Source organism: Cinclus cinclus, chromosome 3, assembly GCF_963662255.1.
Source record: "Cinclus cinclus chromosome 3, bCinCin1.1, whole genome shotgun sequence".
Taxonomy (NCBI): domain Eukaryota; kingdom Metazoa; phylum Chordata; class Aves; order Passeriformes; family Cinclidae; genus Cinclus; species Cinclus cinclus.
In genome coordinates, this window is record NC_085048.1 from 28,341,456 (window position 1) to 28,362,615 (window position 21,160).

Consider the following 21,160-nt stretch of genomic DNA (forward strand, 5'->3'; position numbering starts at 1 on the left):
AGGATCCAAATCCAGCTGACATGGTACTGTGTGAGAAAAGAACAAATGAAGGCATACAAGGGACAAATGGAACCATAATTCAGCTTTATCATCTTATTTGCAAATATATTTTCTTGGCATTTGACATCAAAATTACATAAGTAAAACAGTGAAGACAAGGAATGGAGATTCCTCCTCCATCACCAGCTGATGTGCTGTCCCACTCCAGAAGGCAGCAAGGAATTGTGTCTTATGACAACTGCTGGGCAGTGTGAAAAAACAGAGCTCCTATCCTGCTCCTCCTACCATAACTAAAGTACTTGTGTAAGTTTTTTAATTGCTTACACTATATTTTCCCTGTTTGCCTAATTGGCTGCAGCCAATTACACAAATGCTGCTATCAGAAACACACCCTACTGCAGACTATTCATGCTCTTTAAGATGATCGTTTTGAAAATGCAGATCTTAAATGAAGAACATTAAAAGTGAAAATAAGGGAATTTATTCCAGTTCTATAGTCCCACACATCAAGAGATTGATGGAAAAGGAAAAGGTCCAAGAATCTTTGCAGCATCTCTCCGTTTGGTATGGAATATGTATAAGGGTGCTTGAATTGTTCCCACTGGAGCCATTTCTGTGATCATCAGTCTCTGATTTCTTTTTTCTCTGAGTCCTAATTATTAGAAAGTTATATTTCTGTATTTTTAAAAGTACATAAGAAAAATATTTCACCCAGACATTTGTAGTGATAGAGAGGCTGAAGGAATTTTATAAAAATAATTTAAAAAAACACAGATACAAATTTTTAGATATTTCAGGTTAAGATTAGTGTGTCTGAAAGCTTAACTTTTTGCAGACATTTCTCTGATAAATATTCTTTCTATCTCTTTCCAGACAAACAAGGTACCACTACTTAAACTTAATAAACCTGTGTGAACTGCTCATGTTAATATACAGTGCAGATAAATTCCAGGAATTTATTGCATCAGCAAAAATTAAAATTCTGTTGTAGTCATACTCTTTTCATGCTTTCTTAAGAGAAAGAACCAATCTCCAGGAGAGTATCAAACGTCTCTCAAAGCGTACAGGACACAGGAGCATGTGTACAGATGCTTCACCCCTCAGCAGAATTTTATGACCATGTAACATGGTCCCATAAAGCCACTGGTGGCTGCTCTTAACACTAATCGATTTATGTGGCTTTCTGCTATATGCACGCTGTGGAGAAAGAAGACAGAACAGGAGAACAAAATAAAAACAACCATAAAACACAGAAAAAAACCCCCCCTAAACTATCAGAGCAAAGAAAGAGGAGAAGGAAAAAATAGTAAAAGATTGACAAGAATTGCCTTGTGGTGTAGGAGGGCACCTGAAAATATATCTGCAGACAGTCTTCAACAGAAGAAGATGGAGGAAAATTTAATTTTAGTCATCAACTAAGAAATGTTGAGTATGTTGCAATAATGATATCACACACTGGTGAATATCCAGACTGTTGAAAATTCAGGTTGTGTAAAAAATGAGGTTAAAGTGATGTAAGGACAACCTCTGCAATTTTTTACAGCTCTGCCTCTAAGTGGAAATCACTTTTGCCAGGCATTTTACTTGATAACAAGGAAAAGGGAGGGAACAATTTTTCCTTGGCTTCAAAAGGTTTTGTGGTAGAAACTGTTTTGTATTTTTTATTTACTAGACCCATTTTTCTGCACAGGTAACTGAAGTTATGTTCAAGCTACAATATATCAACTATTTTTAGGAACTGCTGCTACTGTCTCCCAAAACCATGAAAATGTTAATTACTAGTCCTAATTACTCAAAGTGGTCGTCTTCACTAAGTTTCAAAGTTCATATTGGTAAGGAAGTGCACTATGAATGCATTTCCCCCTCTCAGAAATCTGTGTTCCCAGACTGACAATAATAGCCTAGCTTTTGAAAAAATAGTAGGGAAAACTGCAGAAAATTTGGAAAGCATTTTTCTTTGACACTGCAAAAATAAATTGAACATTATTGTTGTAGGTGTTTTTTGAGGTAGGATGTACAATAGCTTAGCATGTACTACCTTTTTAACTGTGAAACAGATAGGAACTATTTGCATCCATTTATCATTCCAGAATTTAGCACACTGGTGCCATTGTGTTCATGTGGCAGTTTTCACATGGGTTCATTGCAATGGAAAACACTTTTATTTTTGCAGTGAGAATACCAGCCCTAACAGACCATTAATATGTGTGCTTACATTTATTTAACTTGGTTTTTAAAAAGTACAAAAGCACTACTGGAAAATAAAGAAGATATGTGTGATTCTGATGCGAATGTTTCTGGATATGAAATCCAAGTATATTATTTGAATGTATATACTGGAGTGTCCTTATATGTAGGTGTCATCATGCATTCAAATAAACATGCTGTTCCTTGAATGTGTAATCACTGGGAAAATAGCACAGCTGCATTTACTTCAGTGTGTGAAGCTCCTGTTCTTTTGTAAATACGAAAAGCTTTACATCATAGTATATCAAATATTTGGAATTTGATTCTGTAAGTGCGCTGTGTTTGGAAATCTGTTGGTTTTCAGTGAAAGCCCTGATGCAGAATGACAAGCTCTCCGAGACTGGGAGGTCTCCAGAAAATACAGTTTTCAGATGATTTAAAATATACATTTAAATTGTTTCCAAAATATTAGAGAGAATACAGAACAGATCATATATGATTTTTCTCTAATGGAAATATTGTCTTTAGGGCGTAGTTCTAATAGCAATTATTAAAGGACAGGATATGTGGAAACCAGGGTTTTTTTCTGAAGTTCTATGTTACAGGTACTTGACCATTTCATCACTTTTAAGTATAGAACTATCAGATATGGTAAACTAGAAATGTTTCTAGATACCTCTTTGGCAAGACCTGTTCAGTTGACTCATCATACATGGTTAGAGGAGATTCAACAAGTATTTGCAAACTTATTTTCTATTGTGCTTTTTTTACATTTTGGCTATTTTATTTTATGTATAACTCACATTAAAGATTTTGGAATGTTAACTTCTGGTAATGAAAATATCTTTCAGCTCTCTACTTCATCATATCAACAAAGAAATTCTTTTTTGTATGTACATCTGAATCTCATACACCAGAAAAATATAGGTAGTAATTATTAATGCTTTCTTGACAATGTGTTATACTTATTTTTAATTTGTGTTAGTTGTTCTCTGATGTTCTTTCCAGCTGCTGGCTGTCTCTGGAAGGAGGGTTACTTTATGCTTTCGTTGGACCTGCAGCTGCTGTTGTCTTGGTAAACATTAATATAATTCCCTCTATTTTTGTATGAAATGATAGAAAGTGCTGCTTCCATTATAAAGGCTTAGATATAAAGCAACATTGCATTTTGCTGTAAACACTGAGATCCCTGTTGTTTAACAAACCTTCAGTATTTTGAATGCATGATTCATTTGATTATATCACTTCTTTATACCAATTATCTCTCCATGTTTACACAGTAAACTGTGAAAGAATAATGTACTGATTAGTGGCACAGAAAACTTGTTACAGGCATCTCTGAGTTATTATCAGCAGCATCTACGCAATTGTCACTGCCTTGTGAAACTCAGTGACAGTCTTGATAGAGTGCTGCTTGGCAGTGGATTGCTGTGCCAGCAAAAGCAACAGAAGGAGTGGAACCTGCCAGCAAGTTCTCCATGGCTACTGCTTTTGAAGGCAATGAAAAAATTGTCATAGCTGGGAAATGTTACTCGTTTGTGTATTAATCTTCCACATCTCTGGACACGCATTTAGGTGTAGGATTCATTTCTGCCTAACTGTAGCTATCTGCAATGTAGATTTCTGCATCTAAGTTAGTTATCCCAGGCATATTTCATTGTCAGTGAAGAAAAATACATACTTTTAGAGATCATCCTACCTGTGCCATCGGCTATCAGACATCTGTTTTGCAGTCTGTATGGATTTTTCACAACAATTTATTTAGCATTTGTCCCTTACAGATTTTGAATCTAATTCCTCTTTCCACTGCACAAATTTCATACTGTGATAACTCTATCAGCACTGGTTATTTCTGGTTTTCTCTTGTAAAAGAGAATCAGTCTTATTAGTCACCAAAGATATAGCTGTTCATCTATGTGAATTTTCCTGAAATGGATGTTTACTACTCCCATAGAGTTTGTCTCATCATTGCTTGGAATCAAGCCAGGATCCTTTTGTACAACTCACAGTCCCTGTCATGGTAGAGGAGCCAAGGATGTTTGCAAAAAGCCATTTATAATTTTCACATGGAAGTAACTGTATGTTCTCTGTTTAATTGGCAAGTCTTTGTTCGGAGGTGTTGGAAGTTCACAGTCATAGTTTGCCCTACCATTAGCTAGTAGCTGTGGAAAGGAACTGTTCCATGCAGCCACTTAAGCCTAAGTGCATGAAGCCAAAGAATTATGTAACATCAGCTGAAAAATGTTAATGCTGAAAATAAAGTTGAAATAGAATTGGCAGAGCAGACTAGCGATGATTAGGGATTTTGGTACAGGTTTTGAAAAAACTGTTTGAAAGGTAAAAAGGATTGTCCTTCTCTAGTAAATGAAAAAAGGAACATTCATTTAATAGATTCAAAAACTGGTCTTACCTATTTGTAGGACCACATAGAGACAGGTTAATAGAGTTCAGTTCAATAATACCAACGGATAATAACAGTCATTAAGTTGTCCATTAAATGCCACTAATATGTTCATTGAGTGCTGAAGTCCGACAGCTGAAAGACTTCAATTCTTTTAGGCTAGATCTTCCATCCATGTATGTGATCATAACACCATTTGCTTTAACTGGGCTCAACAGACATCCTAGGAATTCATCTGGTCCACAAAAATAGTAAATTGCAGCTGACCAAGGCTCAAAACTGACATTTTGGTGAACAGCATAGACAACAATTTAGATTCTTTACCAAAAGATCTGGTAAACTACAGGCTAGTTCTGCCTAAGTGGGAACACCCACATGGGCCATTAAAGTTTAAAAAGGAACTGTGCTCTGACTAGCTCTTCCCTGTGTGGAGAACTCAAATTGCAGTGGTTTTCCTGGAAAATTTATATATATATATATATATATATATATATATATATATATATATATAGTTGTAATTAAAACTGACAAAATATTAAAATTATATTACTCAAGCTTCTGGCCATCAGACATTACACATATATAGCTTGATACCAGGCAGAATTCAAGGTCTCGAAAAGAGCCTATTGCAGGGCGTGCATCTATGTCACCTTTTTGAAAATACAGCCTTTTGATGTGTTCAGGGACCTTGCTACACAGTTTTTGAAGGAATTCTCAGAAATATAAGAGGAGGCATTTTGCAGGCCTTTAATACAATACAGCCAGTATACAGTATTTTCTTTTAGGCACTGAAAGATCAACTATTTGTTTTCTGTTTGACAGGTCAACATGGTGATTGGCATTTTGGTATTTAATAAACTTGTTTCCAGAGATGGAATCCTAGATAAAAAACTCAAACACAGAGCAGGGTAAGCAACAACTGGGTTATTTTAAAGCATATAAATTTTTTTTCACCAGTTTTCAATTACAGATATTCACCAGAAATGCTTTTGATTGTGCTGTGAACTTTTGTATCAGTGTAACAGTGTTTCTAACAGATCCCATTAATCTCAAAAGCTGCTGTTGCATTATCCTGAGGGAATGCAACTAAACAAACTAAATATAATAAAACACAAGTACAACAGTATTAAGTTAATAAGAATGAAGATTTAACAAATCTGAGCAGAGGTTTCACAAGATGGTTACATGTTGCAGTTGCAGTTAGGATAACAGTTTTATGAACTGTGTATTCTGAAGGAATATTTTTGTCTAGATCTCAAATTTAATTACTGTGGCAAGAAATGTTATTTGTGTTAATTGTTATAAAATGTATTTTACAGCAATATTTCCCTTACTTCGGTCAATGTTATTCTGCCATTATCCCTTACTTAGGTCAATGTTATTCTGACATTCTGACTACATTAGCAATTTGCCTTTGTTCTTACATCCACATACCTTCTACGTAGGTGTATTTTTAAAATTAGCGTAAAAGAATATCAAAGTAAAAAAATCTCTGTGGTTTAAGGGTTAAAAAAGAAAAAAAAAGAAGGTAAATGCGTCTTATTGATTATTTACTTGTATTTACATTAAAATTCTGTTTATTATCATAAAAAGAAAATATCACAGTGGTGGTATCAGAAACTGTTCTACAGTGGGTAAGACCTGCAGCAACAAACCTAGATTCATTGCATATCGGAGAAAAATATTTCACAACTTCATCATCACTTTCCTAATGCTTATGAAAGTGTATTTAAACTTTGAATAATGATTTATTACAGTTACATTTTCTAGTAGTATACTTTGGGCCAGGTTGTAGTTTAACTCCACCCATAGCTACATTTCTAACAATGAGAAATGATGTTATCTTCATTTTTCTGTGTGTTACTGCTATAGGCAAATTTATTGCAGATTCACTTTTAATTATTTTGCCATGTAACTAACAGTAGCATTCCTAATAAGTTTGATGAGTACACTTACAATAAATACTTTAGCTGGTGTGATTTGCATTTCAGATTAATTCAATCAAGTCTTTCTGATTTTCAGTTCTTTTACCATTATTTTGACAAACATGCACCAAACCCCCTAATTCAATTTCTTCTTTTTTCATCTTTTTTTCATTAGAAAGTATTAATTTCATAACCTTACTTTTGTCTACATTACTCCATCAACATTCTGAACTCTTTAATAACACCAGTGAAATCTAGAATATTATAAAACTACCCAAATTATTCTAGAAGTAGCAATGACTTAGTAATCAACAATTCAAATTCACATATACTCTAATTCCAGTGATATAAAGAGCTGGAGCAGTCACAGGTTTGGCTTTGTACTTTTTGTAGAGATACTCAAACTTAGATTTAACTGCTTTTTTTTTTTTCCCCAGTTACTCAGTTTTATGCTATATAAATCTATTTGCTTATATTTTATTTTATTGATGAAACAAATAAATTGCTTTATAATTGTGTCACGTAGTAAGAAATATTTTATTTTAAATTAATCTACCTTCAAAATAAATGGATATAGAATCAGAGATTGTTCTGTTAGAAATATCCCAGCTTTCTGGGGAAAAGATGTAGCTACCCTAATGAGAAACAATCTTAACCTGTGTGATGAGATGGTGGCTTGGCAACAGCATTCTTCGATACTACTTGGCAGATGACATGTCTTGAGTTGTTCTTTGGGGCATAGAAATTGGTTCATCATTTGATCTCCTCTGGAAAGGTGACTGTCACTCATTCCTCAAATACTTTTGCCAGCCATGCTCAGGAAGGCAATTTCATTCTTCCGGGCAAACATTGAACTTATATTTGTCAAAACTTCAGTCAGAAGTTCAGCCCTAGTATTTAAAAGAAGTAAATGGGGCAAAATATACTAACTCCATATGATTTATCACCTTAATAAGCATATGGAGAATCAACAAGTGGGAAAAATATGTTGGTGGATCTCAATCATTACCTCAATCCTTTTCCAGGTAAAAGAGGAAGCATATGCAAATGCCCAGGCTGAAAATTTACATTTAGTTTATACACACATTGTTCTATTATTATTTGCAAGATCCAGAAGAGTTTTGTAGAGCTAAAGAGCATAATCCAGTCTAATAATGGTGAAACACTGCCAGGCAAAGACAGAAAGTACTTTCACAAGCCTAGTTTATACTTACCCAAGGTGTATTTCTAGTTCATTCCTTAATCTGTATTTTTAACTGGGGCTAACTGATGTGGATTCACTGAGTTATTTTCTCACCCCAAAATCATCTTCTAAAAGATCTTGGTTCTTACTTTTTTCCTACAGAAAAAAACTGTCATTTTATGAGAAATATAGTTTCCACTTTTTAGTGGAAAATCATCATTTGGTTTATCAAAGTGAAAAACACTGGAGTTCAGTGTTGACTTGGATGGTATGTTAAAAGCCTTGCAAGTGCTGGGTTTGGCAATAGCAAAGAGTTCAGTTGGTTGAAATAACTGCAAAAAAACCCAAAATGTTACCTATCTTCACCATGTTGACCACTTTCCAGCTGATTTAGGTAAAACATCATTTTGTTAGCTATATATTATCTTACTCAGCTCTGATAATCCCAGTTCTGATAGCAGAAAGAGAAGGAATAAGGAAAATATTTATTTAGTTGATTCAAAAAGCTGAACGCATGCTGTATGGAAAACTTAAATTCCAGGTTTTGTCCTTTAGCTCTTCTGACAGGTGCAGAGGTACAATTGTCTATACAAAATGCTTTGAGCTTAATGCTTGTGTACTGTGTTTTATTAAAAGGCAAAACAGGTCACCCTTTTTTTAGCACCAACTGATATTTATTTCACCTGATTCCATACATTTCAAGCCCTGTATTCAGACCTTTATATGACATGAATAAAACTATTCCAGCTATTAGTGAACCATGCAGGTCACTAATACAATTCTGACTATACAGTATGCACATACTGATTTGATGCTTGAATAAATTTTGCAGGTTTCACTCCCTATTAATGCTCTGTAATGGTCCATACTTCACACTCCTCTTTTAAGTGACCTGTGCTCTTTCTCAAGCATGTTTGGATGCAACAATGGTTCATCAGTCTGAATAGAGGGATTTCACTTTGTGTGTCTACCCTAGCACGTGCTTATGTTTACTTCAGTGTACTGAGCAGTTTTTAATCACATTTGGGGCCTTTTTTAGGTTAAATGGAAGAAATAGAGTTTGCATGAAATTAAGCCCCATATCATTAACATGTATAGCTAACAATAATGTAAAATAAAAAATACAGTTTTGCAACAATATAGAGCATTCATCTTGAATAAGTCTACTTACTTTTTCTGCATGACATCATATTTAAAAGCTAAATTTCAGTAGCAACGTTTTTTGGTGACAATTCAATATTTTGTTCTTTTTGTGGGTGTTCTGTTTGTTTGCAGTCAGATGAGTGAGCCTCATAGCGGTTTGACGCTCAAATGTGCCAAGTGTGGAGTAGTTTCAACAACAGCTTTGTCAGCCACCACCGCCAGTAATGCCATGTTAGTCCTGATCATTTACATCTTCTTGTTACAAATCTTGTACAGTGCATGTGAGACAATAGTTTGATGATGACAACTGTGTTTGCTAACACTGTATAAAGTGCTAAGCACATTTAAATACTTTTTTAAAAATTGCAAATGTGTTTATTAACTGAATACAGGATATTCTTTAGAACATAAAGTACTACTGTTACATTACTGTCTATGATTTTCAAGTTAAATTGATAAAGTGACATCTTTAAATATGTTTTATTTTAATAATGAGGTTTTAATATTTTTTTCAATATTACAATGCTGCCTTTCTCTTTTTTTTTCAATAGGGCATCCCTTTGGAGCTCCTGTGTGGTGTTGCCACTTCTAGCACTGACTTGGATGTCTGCAGTTCTGGCCATGACAGACAAAAGATCTATATTATTTCAGATACTTTTTGCAGTATTCGATTCATTACAAGGCTTTGTTATTGTCATGGTCCATTGTATTCTCCGAAGGGAGGTGAGGAATGGCTTCCCAGTTTTCCAAAGGGCTGTGCTCTTGTTAATCTCTCAATTGATCTTTAATGTTACATACAGCTTGCTCTGCAGAAGTATATTTCATGGAAAGACAAAAATAATTTATGGTGAGATGTGTAGGAACAAGTGAAAGAGGAAAAGACAAAAAGTGAAAGAGAGGGGGAATATCAGTTAATTCCAAGTGCAAAATACCAGTTTAAACCTTAACCAACTTAATTCAAGGTGCCTTTTAATCAATCCCAAGTACAGTTGATTTCTAAGAGTTAGCCTTTCCCAAAGAGTCTAGGAAAAGGCGAGCATGAATGCCCTTCTGAAGACCAAAAGGTATAGATTTTTACACTCTCTAAAACAGATTCAAACTCAACATCTTTTCATCTTATACTGTCCCTGAAAGAGGACACAAGGACATGATGTGTTATGTTGGTGAAGATCTACCATTTCAGATCTACAAACTCAGGTACATGCTAAAGTTATGGGGACAGCGAGGATGAAGACAGATGAGTGCTGTGAGAACAGCAAGGACTAGCAATACCCTGGCCTGCCCTTCACAGCTCAGTGCCACCTGCCACAGGATTCATCACCACTGAAATCTGATGGCAAGGCTCCTACACAAGTGCTCTTTAATCTGGCTCTGGTGACAGCTTCTCTAACCTGCCTGATCTGCTAACTAACCCCACATTCTATCGAGATGGGTTTGAGAGCAGTAGCATAAAGCTTTGTTGGCAGATCTGTGGTAATGGGGCCCTCCATCAAAAATGAGCAGGTGGAGCAGGACTGGAGAGAAGTTCCTGGTCCTTGAGCATACCTGTGTGCTAGTCATTTATCAACTTCAGGATAGTTACCACACCAGATTATTTTGCCCAGCATATTTCCCTGGGATGGACAAGAGGTATTTGAAAACCTCAGGACTAAGAGAAATTGGAAGATGTTTCAGAAAAGGTTTATTGTCAATGCTGAGTGAGGAATCTCACACGGGGGTTTCCCTTTTCACCACTAATACCCTTTAAACACTGAAATTCAGTAAATTAATGAAAAATAATTAAGAGTGACATAATTTATTCAATTATTTCAGCATTGTATCACTTTGCATGAGATATCACTATCCTTCACAGTATACATATGTGTTTATCTTATCAAATAGTGTAGTTTTTAATTTTTAAAGAAAAAGAAATCAATATCTTGCAGAAATTAGCACCTTACATTGGGCTGATTCCTTCTCACTGTAATCATGCTGTTAGGGGCGATGAACTTCTGTATTTCTTGGTTTATCAGCTCTCGTATTGGAGGGGGCTTACCTCATTTAATACTTATTCTTTTTTCTTCCTTTGACTTTTCCTTTTCAGGAAATGTTCAGGAAATGTTCAGGATAATGTGTGCAGAACAAGAGATAATACTCAAGAAAAATCTATTTTATGTAGAACTGTCTTGAAATCCTCTTATTTTCTTCATCAATTTCTCTTCCAATATGATTTACATCTGGGAAGGAGGGTAGTCTGATCTGGAAATCTGAAAGCAATCATTTCATATATTCTTTTATTCTAGTGGTAAGACATTGCATCTATTTTCAGTAGGAAGAATAGTGGTTTCATACTGTGAAATTTTTGTATCCATTGGGATTTATTAATTAGCCTAGAAAGGGCATACCACCTCCGACTTAAGGAATATCCTAGGCAATCATTTTTATTTTAAAATATATAGTTTCTGCTTGAGGTTGCATGTGAAGCATTCAAAACTAAAGCATTACGAACAACATTATCTTTCACAGAGTTATAGAATATTGTCAGTAGGAAGAGACCCATAAGGATTGTTGAGTCCAACTCCCTCCTCCTCACAAAACTACCTAAAACTAAACCGTATGACTATGAGGTGTCCAGACACTCCCCAAACTCTGACCTTGGCTTGGAACCATGACCAAGTATGTTCCAGTGACTGACCAACCTCAGGGCAAAGAACCTTTTTTCTAATGTCCAATCTGAATTCGCTATACATTTCATTTCCTCACCTTATAATTCCAGTTCCTTCTGTCCTAGTTCCATTTTCTTGTGTCTTTTGTAAGGATGCAGAGAGGCTAAAACATATACCTGGTTATCAGTCATTGATTTTGTCAAAAAAAGATCAAAATCTATGAGGAATTCTTAATATAACTTAGCATAGAGCAGTATAAAATAAAATTAAAATAATAAAGCAACAGTTAAGTTTGCATCAGTGCAGTAATGCAGAAGCTTATTTGGAACAACAATGTATTTTGACTGTTGACGGAAGATGAAAATCAACAGACATCTTCCAACAATGCCCTAAGCCTTGTATTAAACATGGATTTCCTATTCTAATGGCAGCCCTTTGCTGCAAATGCTCCATTCCTAGGGAATGCTTCAATAATGCTGAAAATTTCATAGGAACATTCTTGTCTGACCATACTTGCAGATAGGACTGTGGTTATTGAGGTGGAATTAGTCTTTCCTAAGTAAACTCAATTTTCAAATTCATAGGATACCTTGACTGGAAACACTTTTATCTCACTGTTTCTAATGTAGGCAATATGCAAAAATATTGCATTATAAGTATGTTTATACAGGAATTTTTTCTTTAGGTTTATGTGTAGGAAATCAGCTAGTTAGCTAGTTATGGTTTATTTTGTTCACTGCTTGCTTAGCAAAACACATATATGTATGTGTATAAAGAGAGAGAGAAGTAGACAGATGGACAGACAGACAGACAGACAGATAGCTAGATAGATAGATAGATAATCTAACTGCAAAGAATCATTACTCTGTTTAACAACTAATGAAGTTGCTCCAGCAAGTCAGTATTAGCAATTACATGTCACAGTTCTAAGATGGAAATTCTAGAAGAAAGGCATTTTATAAAGCAGCTAAATAATCTATCTACATGGTAATTTTTAAAAATTACTTCATGAGAATACCTCCCAGTGAGGCCCAAAAAGGACCAGTGTTTGATAAGGTTCTGCCTTACCAAAATGGAGGGGATGTTTCTTCTTCAGCCATGGCAACTTAGGCAGAAGTAAATGTACAGAGACAACTTATTCACTAATCAGTAGATTATCTCCAGGCAAAATGATGATAGTGGTGTTGGTGGAAGACAAAGAAGCCTAGGTATATTGCTGATTGAACTCTATTGGACAGAACACATTTAATTTTCTTTAGTCCTTCCAGATTTCAGTTGCAAATTGGTCAAAACACTTGATGAATTAATTAAGGCAGTATTTTTCATATGGGAAAAGATCATTCATAGAAATTTCTTCAAGAAACAGAAAGAAGTAAAAGTTGATGCACTTGAATTAATTTTAATTTCAAAAATGTCTATGGCCTGCAATTATTTGGATCAGATAGCAGCAGCAAAGTCATAGTTGTCTGCTACACAGAAAGAGATGTAAGTGCAATAAGTTATGTTTCAGTCTGTCTCTGGAGTCTGGCTTTCCAGCTCCAGAGACCCTTGGATGAGTACAGGCCAAGAGAGTGGCCACCATGCAGAGTGGGCAGTGCCATCTGTGCACTGCACATGGTGCCTCCCAGCTGAAAGAATAGTCTGGTACTTTTGGTTGTCTGCAAAAGCATTTTGCTCTGACAATGCCTGTCAAGGAAATGCTGCCAGCATATTTGTCACTCTTGATGATGGCTAGAAAGCTATCTCAGTTATAGCCTATAAGATTGATCTAATATTTATAGCATACCAGCACAGGCAAAACCATAATTCTGACTGTCAGGGGAAAGAAATTTGGGGAGGAATATATCTCCATAAAATTCAAACAAAGAGGACAGCCCTGCTTTACTATGCCTTTATTGTCATTACATCACAAAAAGAGACTGACTTCTACAATTATATATAAAAGCCCCTTTTTTTTCTCTTAGTTGTATTGATATAAACATAAATGATGGAAGTATTTGTTACTTTCTCTCACACACTGTATTGAAGACCTTTTGTGACAGGGGCTGCCTTAGGAAGCCAGGGATTTTCACCAACTAAGATGTACTTAAGGAGAACTAAGTGATATGTCTTCTATTTCCTAAACTCTAAAATTAATATGACACTTTTTAAGCATAAGACCTTTTGTAGACTATTTGGAAATTTTGGGAGAAAAATGCAAAATAGTAAGATATTATTGCTTTATTTTGCCTTCCTAGGCCAGAGAGCCTAGAGTTTTCTTTTTTTTTTCCCTCACCTTGCTTTTTAAACACCTAATTGGGATTGGAAAATGGTGATGAATGTGTCACAGAACGATACAAGGGGTAAGCATTGAAGCTTATCTGTCTCAGCAAAACAGTTTGCCTGATCTGCTTGAACACAAGATGCTTTAAAGCTGATTTGAATCACACTTAGTGACTTATGTTAATGCTGGATGGGAGGAATCCACATGAAATTTTTTCTTTAGCTGTGTTCTGCGAAGTAGAGAGCATTTGGATTAAATTCATCGTTGGCGTCTAGAGCCCACATTTCAGAATTGCAAGAGAAAAATAAAAAGTACATGAGTAGGGCAAGGGTAAGTTATAAAAGCTTGGAGCTGGTTACAGTTGCTAAGGAAACTACTTCCCTGGTATCGGCACGTTCATCACATCTGTCTCTCCTTCTATGCTTGGCTCTAAGAAAATCTTGTAACTTGATGTTAAAAGGCGGGGGGAAAACAAGATTATGTTTCAAAGAAAAATGTAAAGACAGCAAAGTCTTTACATACTCAAACAACAGTTTTGAACAAGCAGTTTAGAAGATAAGCTGGTATTTAGAAAGTTCAACTATTTTGATTCTCACTTGGGTGAGGACATCTAGAAATTACAACATATGTCAGTATCATGGATAATGCTGCATTTGACATTCTGTTAACATGTTCAGATCATATGCTGCTTGTACTTCAGAAGCATTGTAAGAAACACGCACATTTAAGAGGATCCTAAAATCAAGGTTTGCTGCTTTAATGCAGAAGGGACTGAAAGTATGACATGAGGTTCTCAAGGTCTGGTGGAGCTATTAGAACTGGAGAACCTCCATGAACACAGAGTCTCAAAAATTAGGAAGCCACTACACAGAGTGAAGTGAGATAAGCAGTATGTTCTGAAGTAACAATGCTTTGGAGTCAAGCAACATATGCCTTGAAATGAAATTCAGCACAGCTGGGCATGCTTTGAAGGAGGCATTTTTTATTATATTTTTTGTCAAATCACTCTGCCAGTGCTTATCCAAGAGTATAAAACTCTGAAGTGTGACCTAACTTCAGCACTGATAAAGTGAGAGAAGACTTGGATTAAATTTGCAGCAACTGGGAGATGCCAAATTAAATTAACATCAAACACATGGAAAACCAAAGCAAGTGTAGTGACCTAAAATCAGAATCTGAGTTTCAATTCAGCACACTTTAAATTACAACATGTGGTAAGTCTTGGTGTTCTGAAATTAATCCAAACCTTCCCACCTTGCTTCATTCTTCTTTCTGTCCTATTTTTGGCTCCCTCCACCTTCAACAGTCACTTGTCAGGACTGCAGAGCACTCCTATTCATTTAAGGGTTGAGCCCTTTAAAAAAAATGCTTTCTAATTAGAATATTTTTAAATTTTATTTTTGCTTTTGTGATAGCTTCTAAACAACTCACATTAGAATATGATACATTTAAAGGGGATAGCTTCTCATCAGCAATAATTGATGAATTATCCTCTTCTGCTGTTCACAAAATGTCCATGACTAGAATACAATTTTCTCCCTTTTAATTATTGTGAAGAAGACATCAGGTAATTTTTACAGATAATAAATGGAATGTAGTTTTTTATAGGCATTTCATTCATAGTACTTTTATATCCAAGCAAGAAATTGTATCACCCAACCAAGTTCCTGTTTTCCAAGTCACATCTTGCAGTCAGGAATATGACTATATATTTTGTATAGACGCTTGCATTTCTGGCACTAAAATTCACATTGTAAAACATTATATTCCAAAATTTGCCTTGACATCCTTGTTTTTGAGAGAAAGCAGTAAAATATGTTTGCATTCTACTGTCAGCAAACAGAAACTGCATTTTCCTTTTGAATGTGCCCCTCCGATGAAGCACGTTTCTAACAGAAGTGCTGAATAACACTATTTCTTTAGACATACACTCGTCCCAAATGAATGTAAAAATAGCATTTCCTATTAAATTATTCCTCAAATACACTGTGTTTTAGGGAGAAATCTTCAAATTCACTTTATGAATCATATAAATAAACAGTACTATTTCTGATAACTTCCTTTTGTACTTTCAAGAAATCTATGTGCAAGAAGTCCACTTTTCTTTGTGTGCTCACACTGAAGATATTTCTCTCGTCTGAAGAATTTTACTCCTAGAAGAGACGCATTCGATTTCCTGTACATGGAGTTAAGGATTATTATTTGAATCAGTATATCTTTCAAACAGACTTACTGTTTAAAGTACAATTAGGAGATTACAGTAATTTTTAAGAACCTATTTCAATAAATGTAAAGAACTGTATTTCAAGAATCGTACATTAATCAAGAAGGTACACTTCATCTTGCAATGGTTAGCAGTATATCTATTAATCTTGTTATCAGACCTCTACCTAAGTGAATAAAACAAAGCCAAATACTATCACAAAGACATAATTGGCTTAAATACCATGTCATCTCTGTCTAGTAGCTAATTCTGGCCACACATAAAACTAATTCTGTGGTCTTGATGTGATAGACTGACAAATTTATTGCAGCCAAAAAGTATAACCAATGTATGAAATGACAGAAATAGGCATTTATGTTTATTGCCTCTGATTTATGAAGTGGTTTAAAGAAACGTCATGCACTGTATTCCATACGATTTAATTTCATCTCTAATAGGAGTCTATGATGTTACACAAGAATCAGTATATTTTTTTCACAGGTTCAAGATGCATTCAGATGTCGGCTAAGAAATTGCCAGGATCCAATCAATGCAGATTCTTCAAGTTCTTTTCCTAATGGACATGCTCAAATCATGGTTCGCTTTTATTTTCTTATTTGACTACGAATTTAGTATTTCTAACAAAAACTTACTGTATTGTATGTGGCAAGTTCACATAGCTGAAATATTAACACCTAAGTAAAAGTCTGTTTACGTAATCATCTGCTCATTTAAATATCTTAGCTAGTTTTAAATTATTGATGTGATTATTTAGTGGAGTACAGTGAATCAGTATCTTCCACCAGTGTTCTTTAGGACAAAAGATTCATATAAGAGAATAAAAAATAATTTAATAATATATTGTGGCTTTTTCTAGTGTTGGTATAAAAAGTGCTGAGGTATTTCCCTTCATGAGACCTTGAAAAATGGTCTCAAACAAGACAAGGAGAAAATGCTAGGCATTTTACAGGGGGAATCTATTTAGTGTGTTACATTAAGAGATAGTGAATTTTGCTAATATTATTAGGTAATTTACTAAGACAACATATTGGTCTCTTCACTTTGAACAACAGTTTGTCATTGACTATAATGAGGTCAGAATCAGACCCTAAAGGCTTAGCAAAAATGCAAGGTACAGCAAGAAGATGCCCTTCAAAATGATGACTCAAAACAAGAATTTAATGTTTGGACTTCACAAGCAAGAAAGAGATCAGTTTTATTGAGCGTTTAGCATGGAATAAACTTGTTGTGAAAATAAAAATAGAAAAGTAAATAAATTCTCTAACAGAATAAATAGCTTTGTTTAACTAGGAAAGGTGTGCTTTCATTTTCAACAGAATGTTTCATAACAAATAAGCACTTCACAACAAATTAATGAAGTTTCAAACAGAATGGACTATTTGAATTACACTTATTCACAGTAATTTGTATTGCAGGCTGTTTTTCATATTTCTTTTCATAGCATTACCATGAAAAGCTTCCTTAAAGAAGATCCTTTGATGAGATGTAGAAGTTATTCTTCCATATACATTAAAAACTATACACTGAATCATTTTATTAAAATTACATACTCTACTGCCACCTATTTTATTTTATTTTTTCTGGTGAGGCAGCATACTTTGGTTTGAAAACCACCCAGTTATACTTTAGGAAACTTTGTAAAGCTCTGCTGTTGTAAAACAATACACTTCACCTTCTCAGCAGCAAGAAACCACTTTTAAGAGACTATGACCCTGTAAGTAGGACATTTTGGAAGCACTAGCTGGCAAAAAGGAATTGTGGTATGTTAATAATGGCTGAGTTAATAATGGCTGTTCTGTTTCGCTGTTTCTTGTTACAGACTGATTTTGAGAAGGATGTGGACATTGCTTGTCGGTCAGGTAAGAATATTGAGAGAGCATTTAGCCAACAAAAAGTAGCCATGTACGAGTTCCTTGCAAAGTGAAAGCCAGAAAAACATTGGGGTTTAGCTGTTTACAGGAAATATTTATTAATTTAAATAAAAGAAAATGTGAAAAATTGTTTCACTGTATGAATATGTTTATTTAATTTTTTTACTAAGGCCATTAACTAGAATTCAGCATTTGGAAAGTAGTCAAAGGTGTGACTGTTTATTAGAAAGTAAATAGTTGTGGAAAGAAGATAATTCTTAACACATTAAGCTTTCCTTCCCCAGTATACAAGCAAAAGTGAAAACATAATTTTACTTTAACAAAAAAATAAAAAATAGTGTATCTTGACAGCTGTGTACATGAAGGATGCATCATTTTGCATTGATTTTAAAAAGGGTATGATTTTTAGGACTCTAAGTGAAGTCAACAATATTTTTAGGAAATTAAGTTTTATTCAACTTTAATGAGAAAAGTTGCTGGTTTTTTGAGGTATTTCAGTAGTGTGATCTTTAATCATCTGGCTGTATTTGTTTCCCTATATTAAAGACAAGACATTTTGAGCTTTTAATTTGCCAACCTTGTTTAAATAGTGCAGTGCAAAATAAATTACTATTTCAACTCGACAAAAATTTTTTAATCTAGGAAATGTTTCAAAAGGACATTTTTTCCTAGGGAAACACTCTTGCCTAAACACCCTCAGTTTTCAACAAAGAGAAGGAGAAAGTGTGTCCTCTTCACAGAGTGAGTCAGAGCAGAAGCCTGATTTAGCTGTTCTGCATCAGCCACCTGAAGGACACTATCTCTTCACTGGCTGTATGTGGAGCCAAGAAAGCTGATCTCATTAAGGTGAAGTTTGAGTTTCCAGTCACCCACCTTTAACAGACTGCCAGTTGAGTGTCTTGCTATGTAGTCGCAGTTCTTCCCTACAGGTAGTTTTAATATGCACGTGTATTTTGGAGGAATCAGGATAGTGCATTGTAGCACAAATGCCTGTGTCACCATCCAATGCAGACAAAAATTCAGCATTGATCCGTGTAGTTCCTACTTCTTAACTGAGATAACACAGCTCTGCAGTACAGAGGGCCTTGTCAGAGGCATCCTAAAGGAGACTGACACTGAATGCACTTGTGAACAGGCTTAATTAGATAAGCATTTGAACTCACTTTCTGATAATGACCAATTTAAGAATAGATCACTCTTTGAAATGTCTGAACAAGTGTCACTGGAAACAAGCAGACACTGAATTCAGGTATTTGTACACAGTTGATTAGAAACAAATTATTCTTTTCATAATGGAAAAAGAAGAGTTAGTTTAGTGTGAGGAAAGAGAGTCAGATGTCTTATGAGCTACTTGCTGTGGAAAAAGGCAGTGAACTGACAGGTGGGTGCTGGGGGAGCTGAGCCCTTGGGCAAACAGAAGAGATGTAAATGTAATGCCTAGATACTTCAAGTTGTCTTTCTGTCTCAGCCCATGAACTGGGTATTGTTGTAAAAAATAGCACTGGTGTGAATTAAAATATTTTCTACCAGGACCAGAAAATCCCTGTAGCCACCTGGAATAAGCCCAGTAATTGGTTACTTCAATTATTTTCTTTCTACCCTTTTCTTTCATTACAGATCTTGGACTATAGACTAGCTTCTTTTTTATTACTATTTTTTTATGATGAATAATTGTGATTGAATAGATGCTTTGCTTTTGAAGCCATTCTTCAATGCTTCTGGAAATTTTGAATTTTATGACAGGATACGTAATTTTTACATGTAAACCTCACCCCAGTGAAAACTGATGGATGCTGCTACAAGTTTGACCAGGAAGGTCTAGGCCTAGAAAAAAAGGGGCTTATGACTCTGCTATAAAACATACTTATATTCTTTATAAACTTTCCAGATGCAGTAGAATACTATTTCTGATATCAATGGAATTTCTTACCAATGTAGTAATTCTTTTGTCACTTCTATTTAAAACATAATTTAACAGAGAAGAGTTTTTAAAACTCAGTGAAAAGGAACATTTAGGAGTTTAGGAACACATGCTCATAGTTATAATCTTATGGTAGGTCATTACAATGGATTGACAAAATGATTCTTCCTTACAATCTGTTTGACATTTTCCAGGAGGTTATGTGGGGTTAATAACAGCAGTATGGATGTCATAGTGTATTTTTTTGGAAAACCCTTAATGAGTTCCACATGGTAGACTTTTACTTAAGCTGTAAGTCACCTAGAATCTATGTAAGTCAGTAGGGATAAATGAAATGTTTTTAATCGTATAAATGACTGAAGCTAGTCAGAGATCAGTGTCAGTTATACACAGTAGATTAAGAGAACAAAAAATCCAAAACCACAGAAAAGCTGTTCCAAAAACAATATTTATAACATGAAAGTTAATAAGTAGAAAGAAAAGATTCTGGAAGATGCAGCGGTAAAGGAAGCACCACTAGATAAAGCCACAAGAAAAAGCAGTGTTAGGTTGATATGGTTTCATGCTGTAAGAATCCTGTCCTCTGGCCCACAGTTCTGCATAAAGACATTGGACCTTGCAGAGCAGCCACTATAACAGGAACACTTTCTAGAATTTCACTAAATGATGAAGAAGAGGAAAAGGGACCAAACCCTGAAGGAATGAGCTATTCAACCTTGCCTGGAAACATCATCTCCAAAGTCATCATCCAGCAACCAACAGGTCTCCACATGCCTATGAGTATGAGTGAACTGGCCAATCAGTGCTTGAAAAAAGACAACAGTGAGCTGCGGAGGACCGTGTATTTATGCACTGACGATAATTTGAGAGGTGCAGACATGGACATTGTCCATCCTCAAGAACGGATGATAGAAAGCGACTACATAGTCATGCCCCGGGGCTCCGTAAATACCCAGCCATCACTGAAGGATGAAAGCAAAATGAATATCGGCATGGATACCTTGCCTCATGAAAGGCTGTTGCACTACAAAGTTAATCCTGAGTTCAATATGAATCCCTCTGTAATGGACCAATTTAATATCAACTTAGACCAGCATCTTCCCACCCAAGAACATATGCAGAGTTTGCCATTTGAGCCCCGCACAGCAGTGAAGAATTTCATTGCCTCAGAGCTGGATGACAATGCAGGATTATCGAGAAGTGAAACTGGATCCACAATATCATTGAGCTCTTTAGAGGTCAGTGGTGCATAAACAAATTGCATGCTCTGTTGTTCTAATTTTATGATAAGACAATAAATGGTGTCATGTGTCTAAGGGGTGAAGCTAATGTTTTAATTCAGTATAAATTATTGTTTGGGATCATACACTGCTGTTCATATTTCTCTTATTATCAGA

The 21,160-nt window shown here is 35.2% G+C and overlaps 1 protein-coding gene across 1 annotated transcript in view; it reads left to right on the plus strand.

Annotated features, from left to right (window-relative positions):
- Positions 1–21,160, plus strand: part of ADGRB3 (adhesion G protein-coupled receptor B3) — a 439,895-nt gene that overhangs the window by 398,946 nt on the left and 19,789 nt on the right. The window contains exons 21-27 of the mRNA XM_062489771.1: positions 3,196–3,262; positions 5,411–5,496; positions 8,972–9,070; positions 9,391–9,562; positions 16,452–16,547; positions 17,791–17,830; positions 20,358–21,001. Of these exons, the coding sequence (XP_062345755.1) occupies positions 3,196–3,262; positions 5,411–5,496; positions 8,972–9,070; positions 9,391–9,562; positions 16,452–16,547; positions 17,791–17,830; positions 20,358–21,001 (1,204 nt within the window). The remainder of the gene's footprint in view (positions 1–3,195; positions 3,263–5,410; positions 5,497–8,971; positions 9,071–9,390; positions 9,563–16,451; positions 16,548–17,790; positions 17,831–20,357; positions 21,002–21,160) is intronic.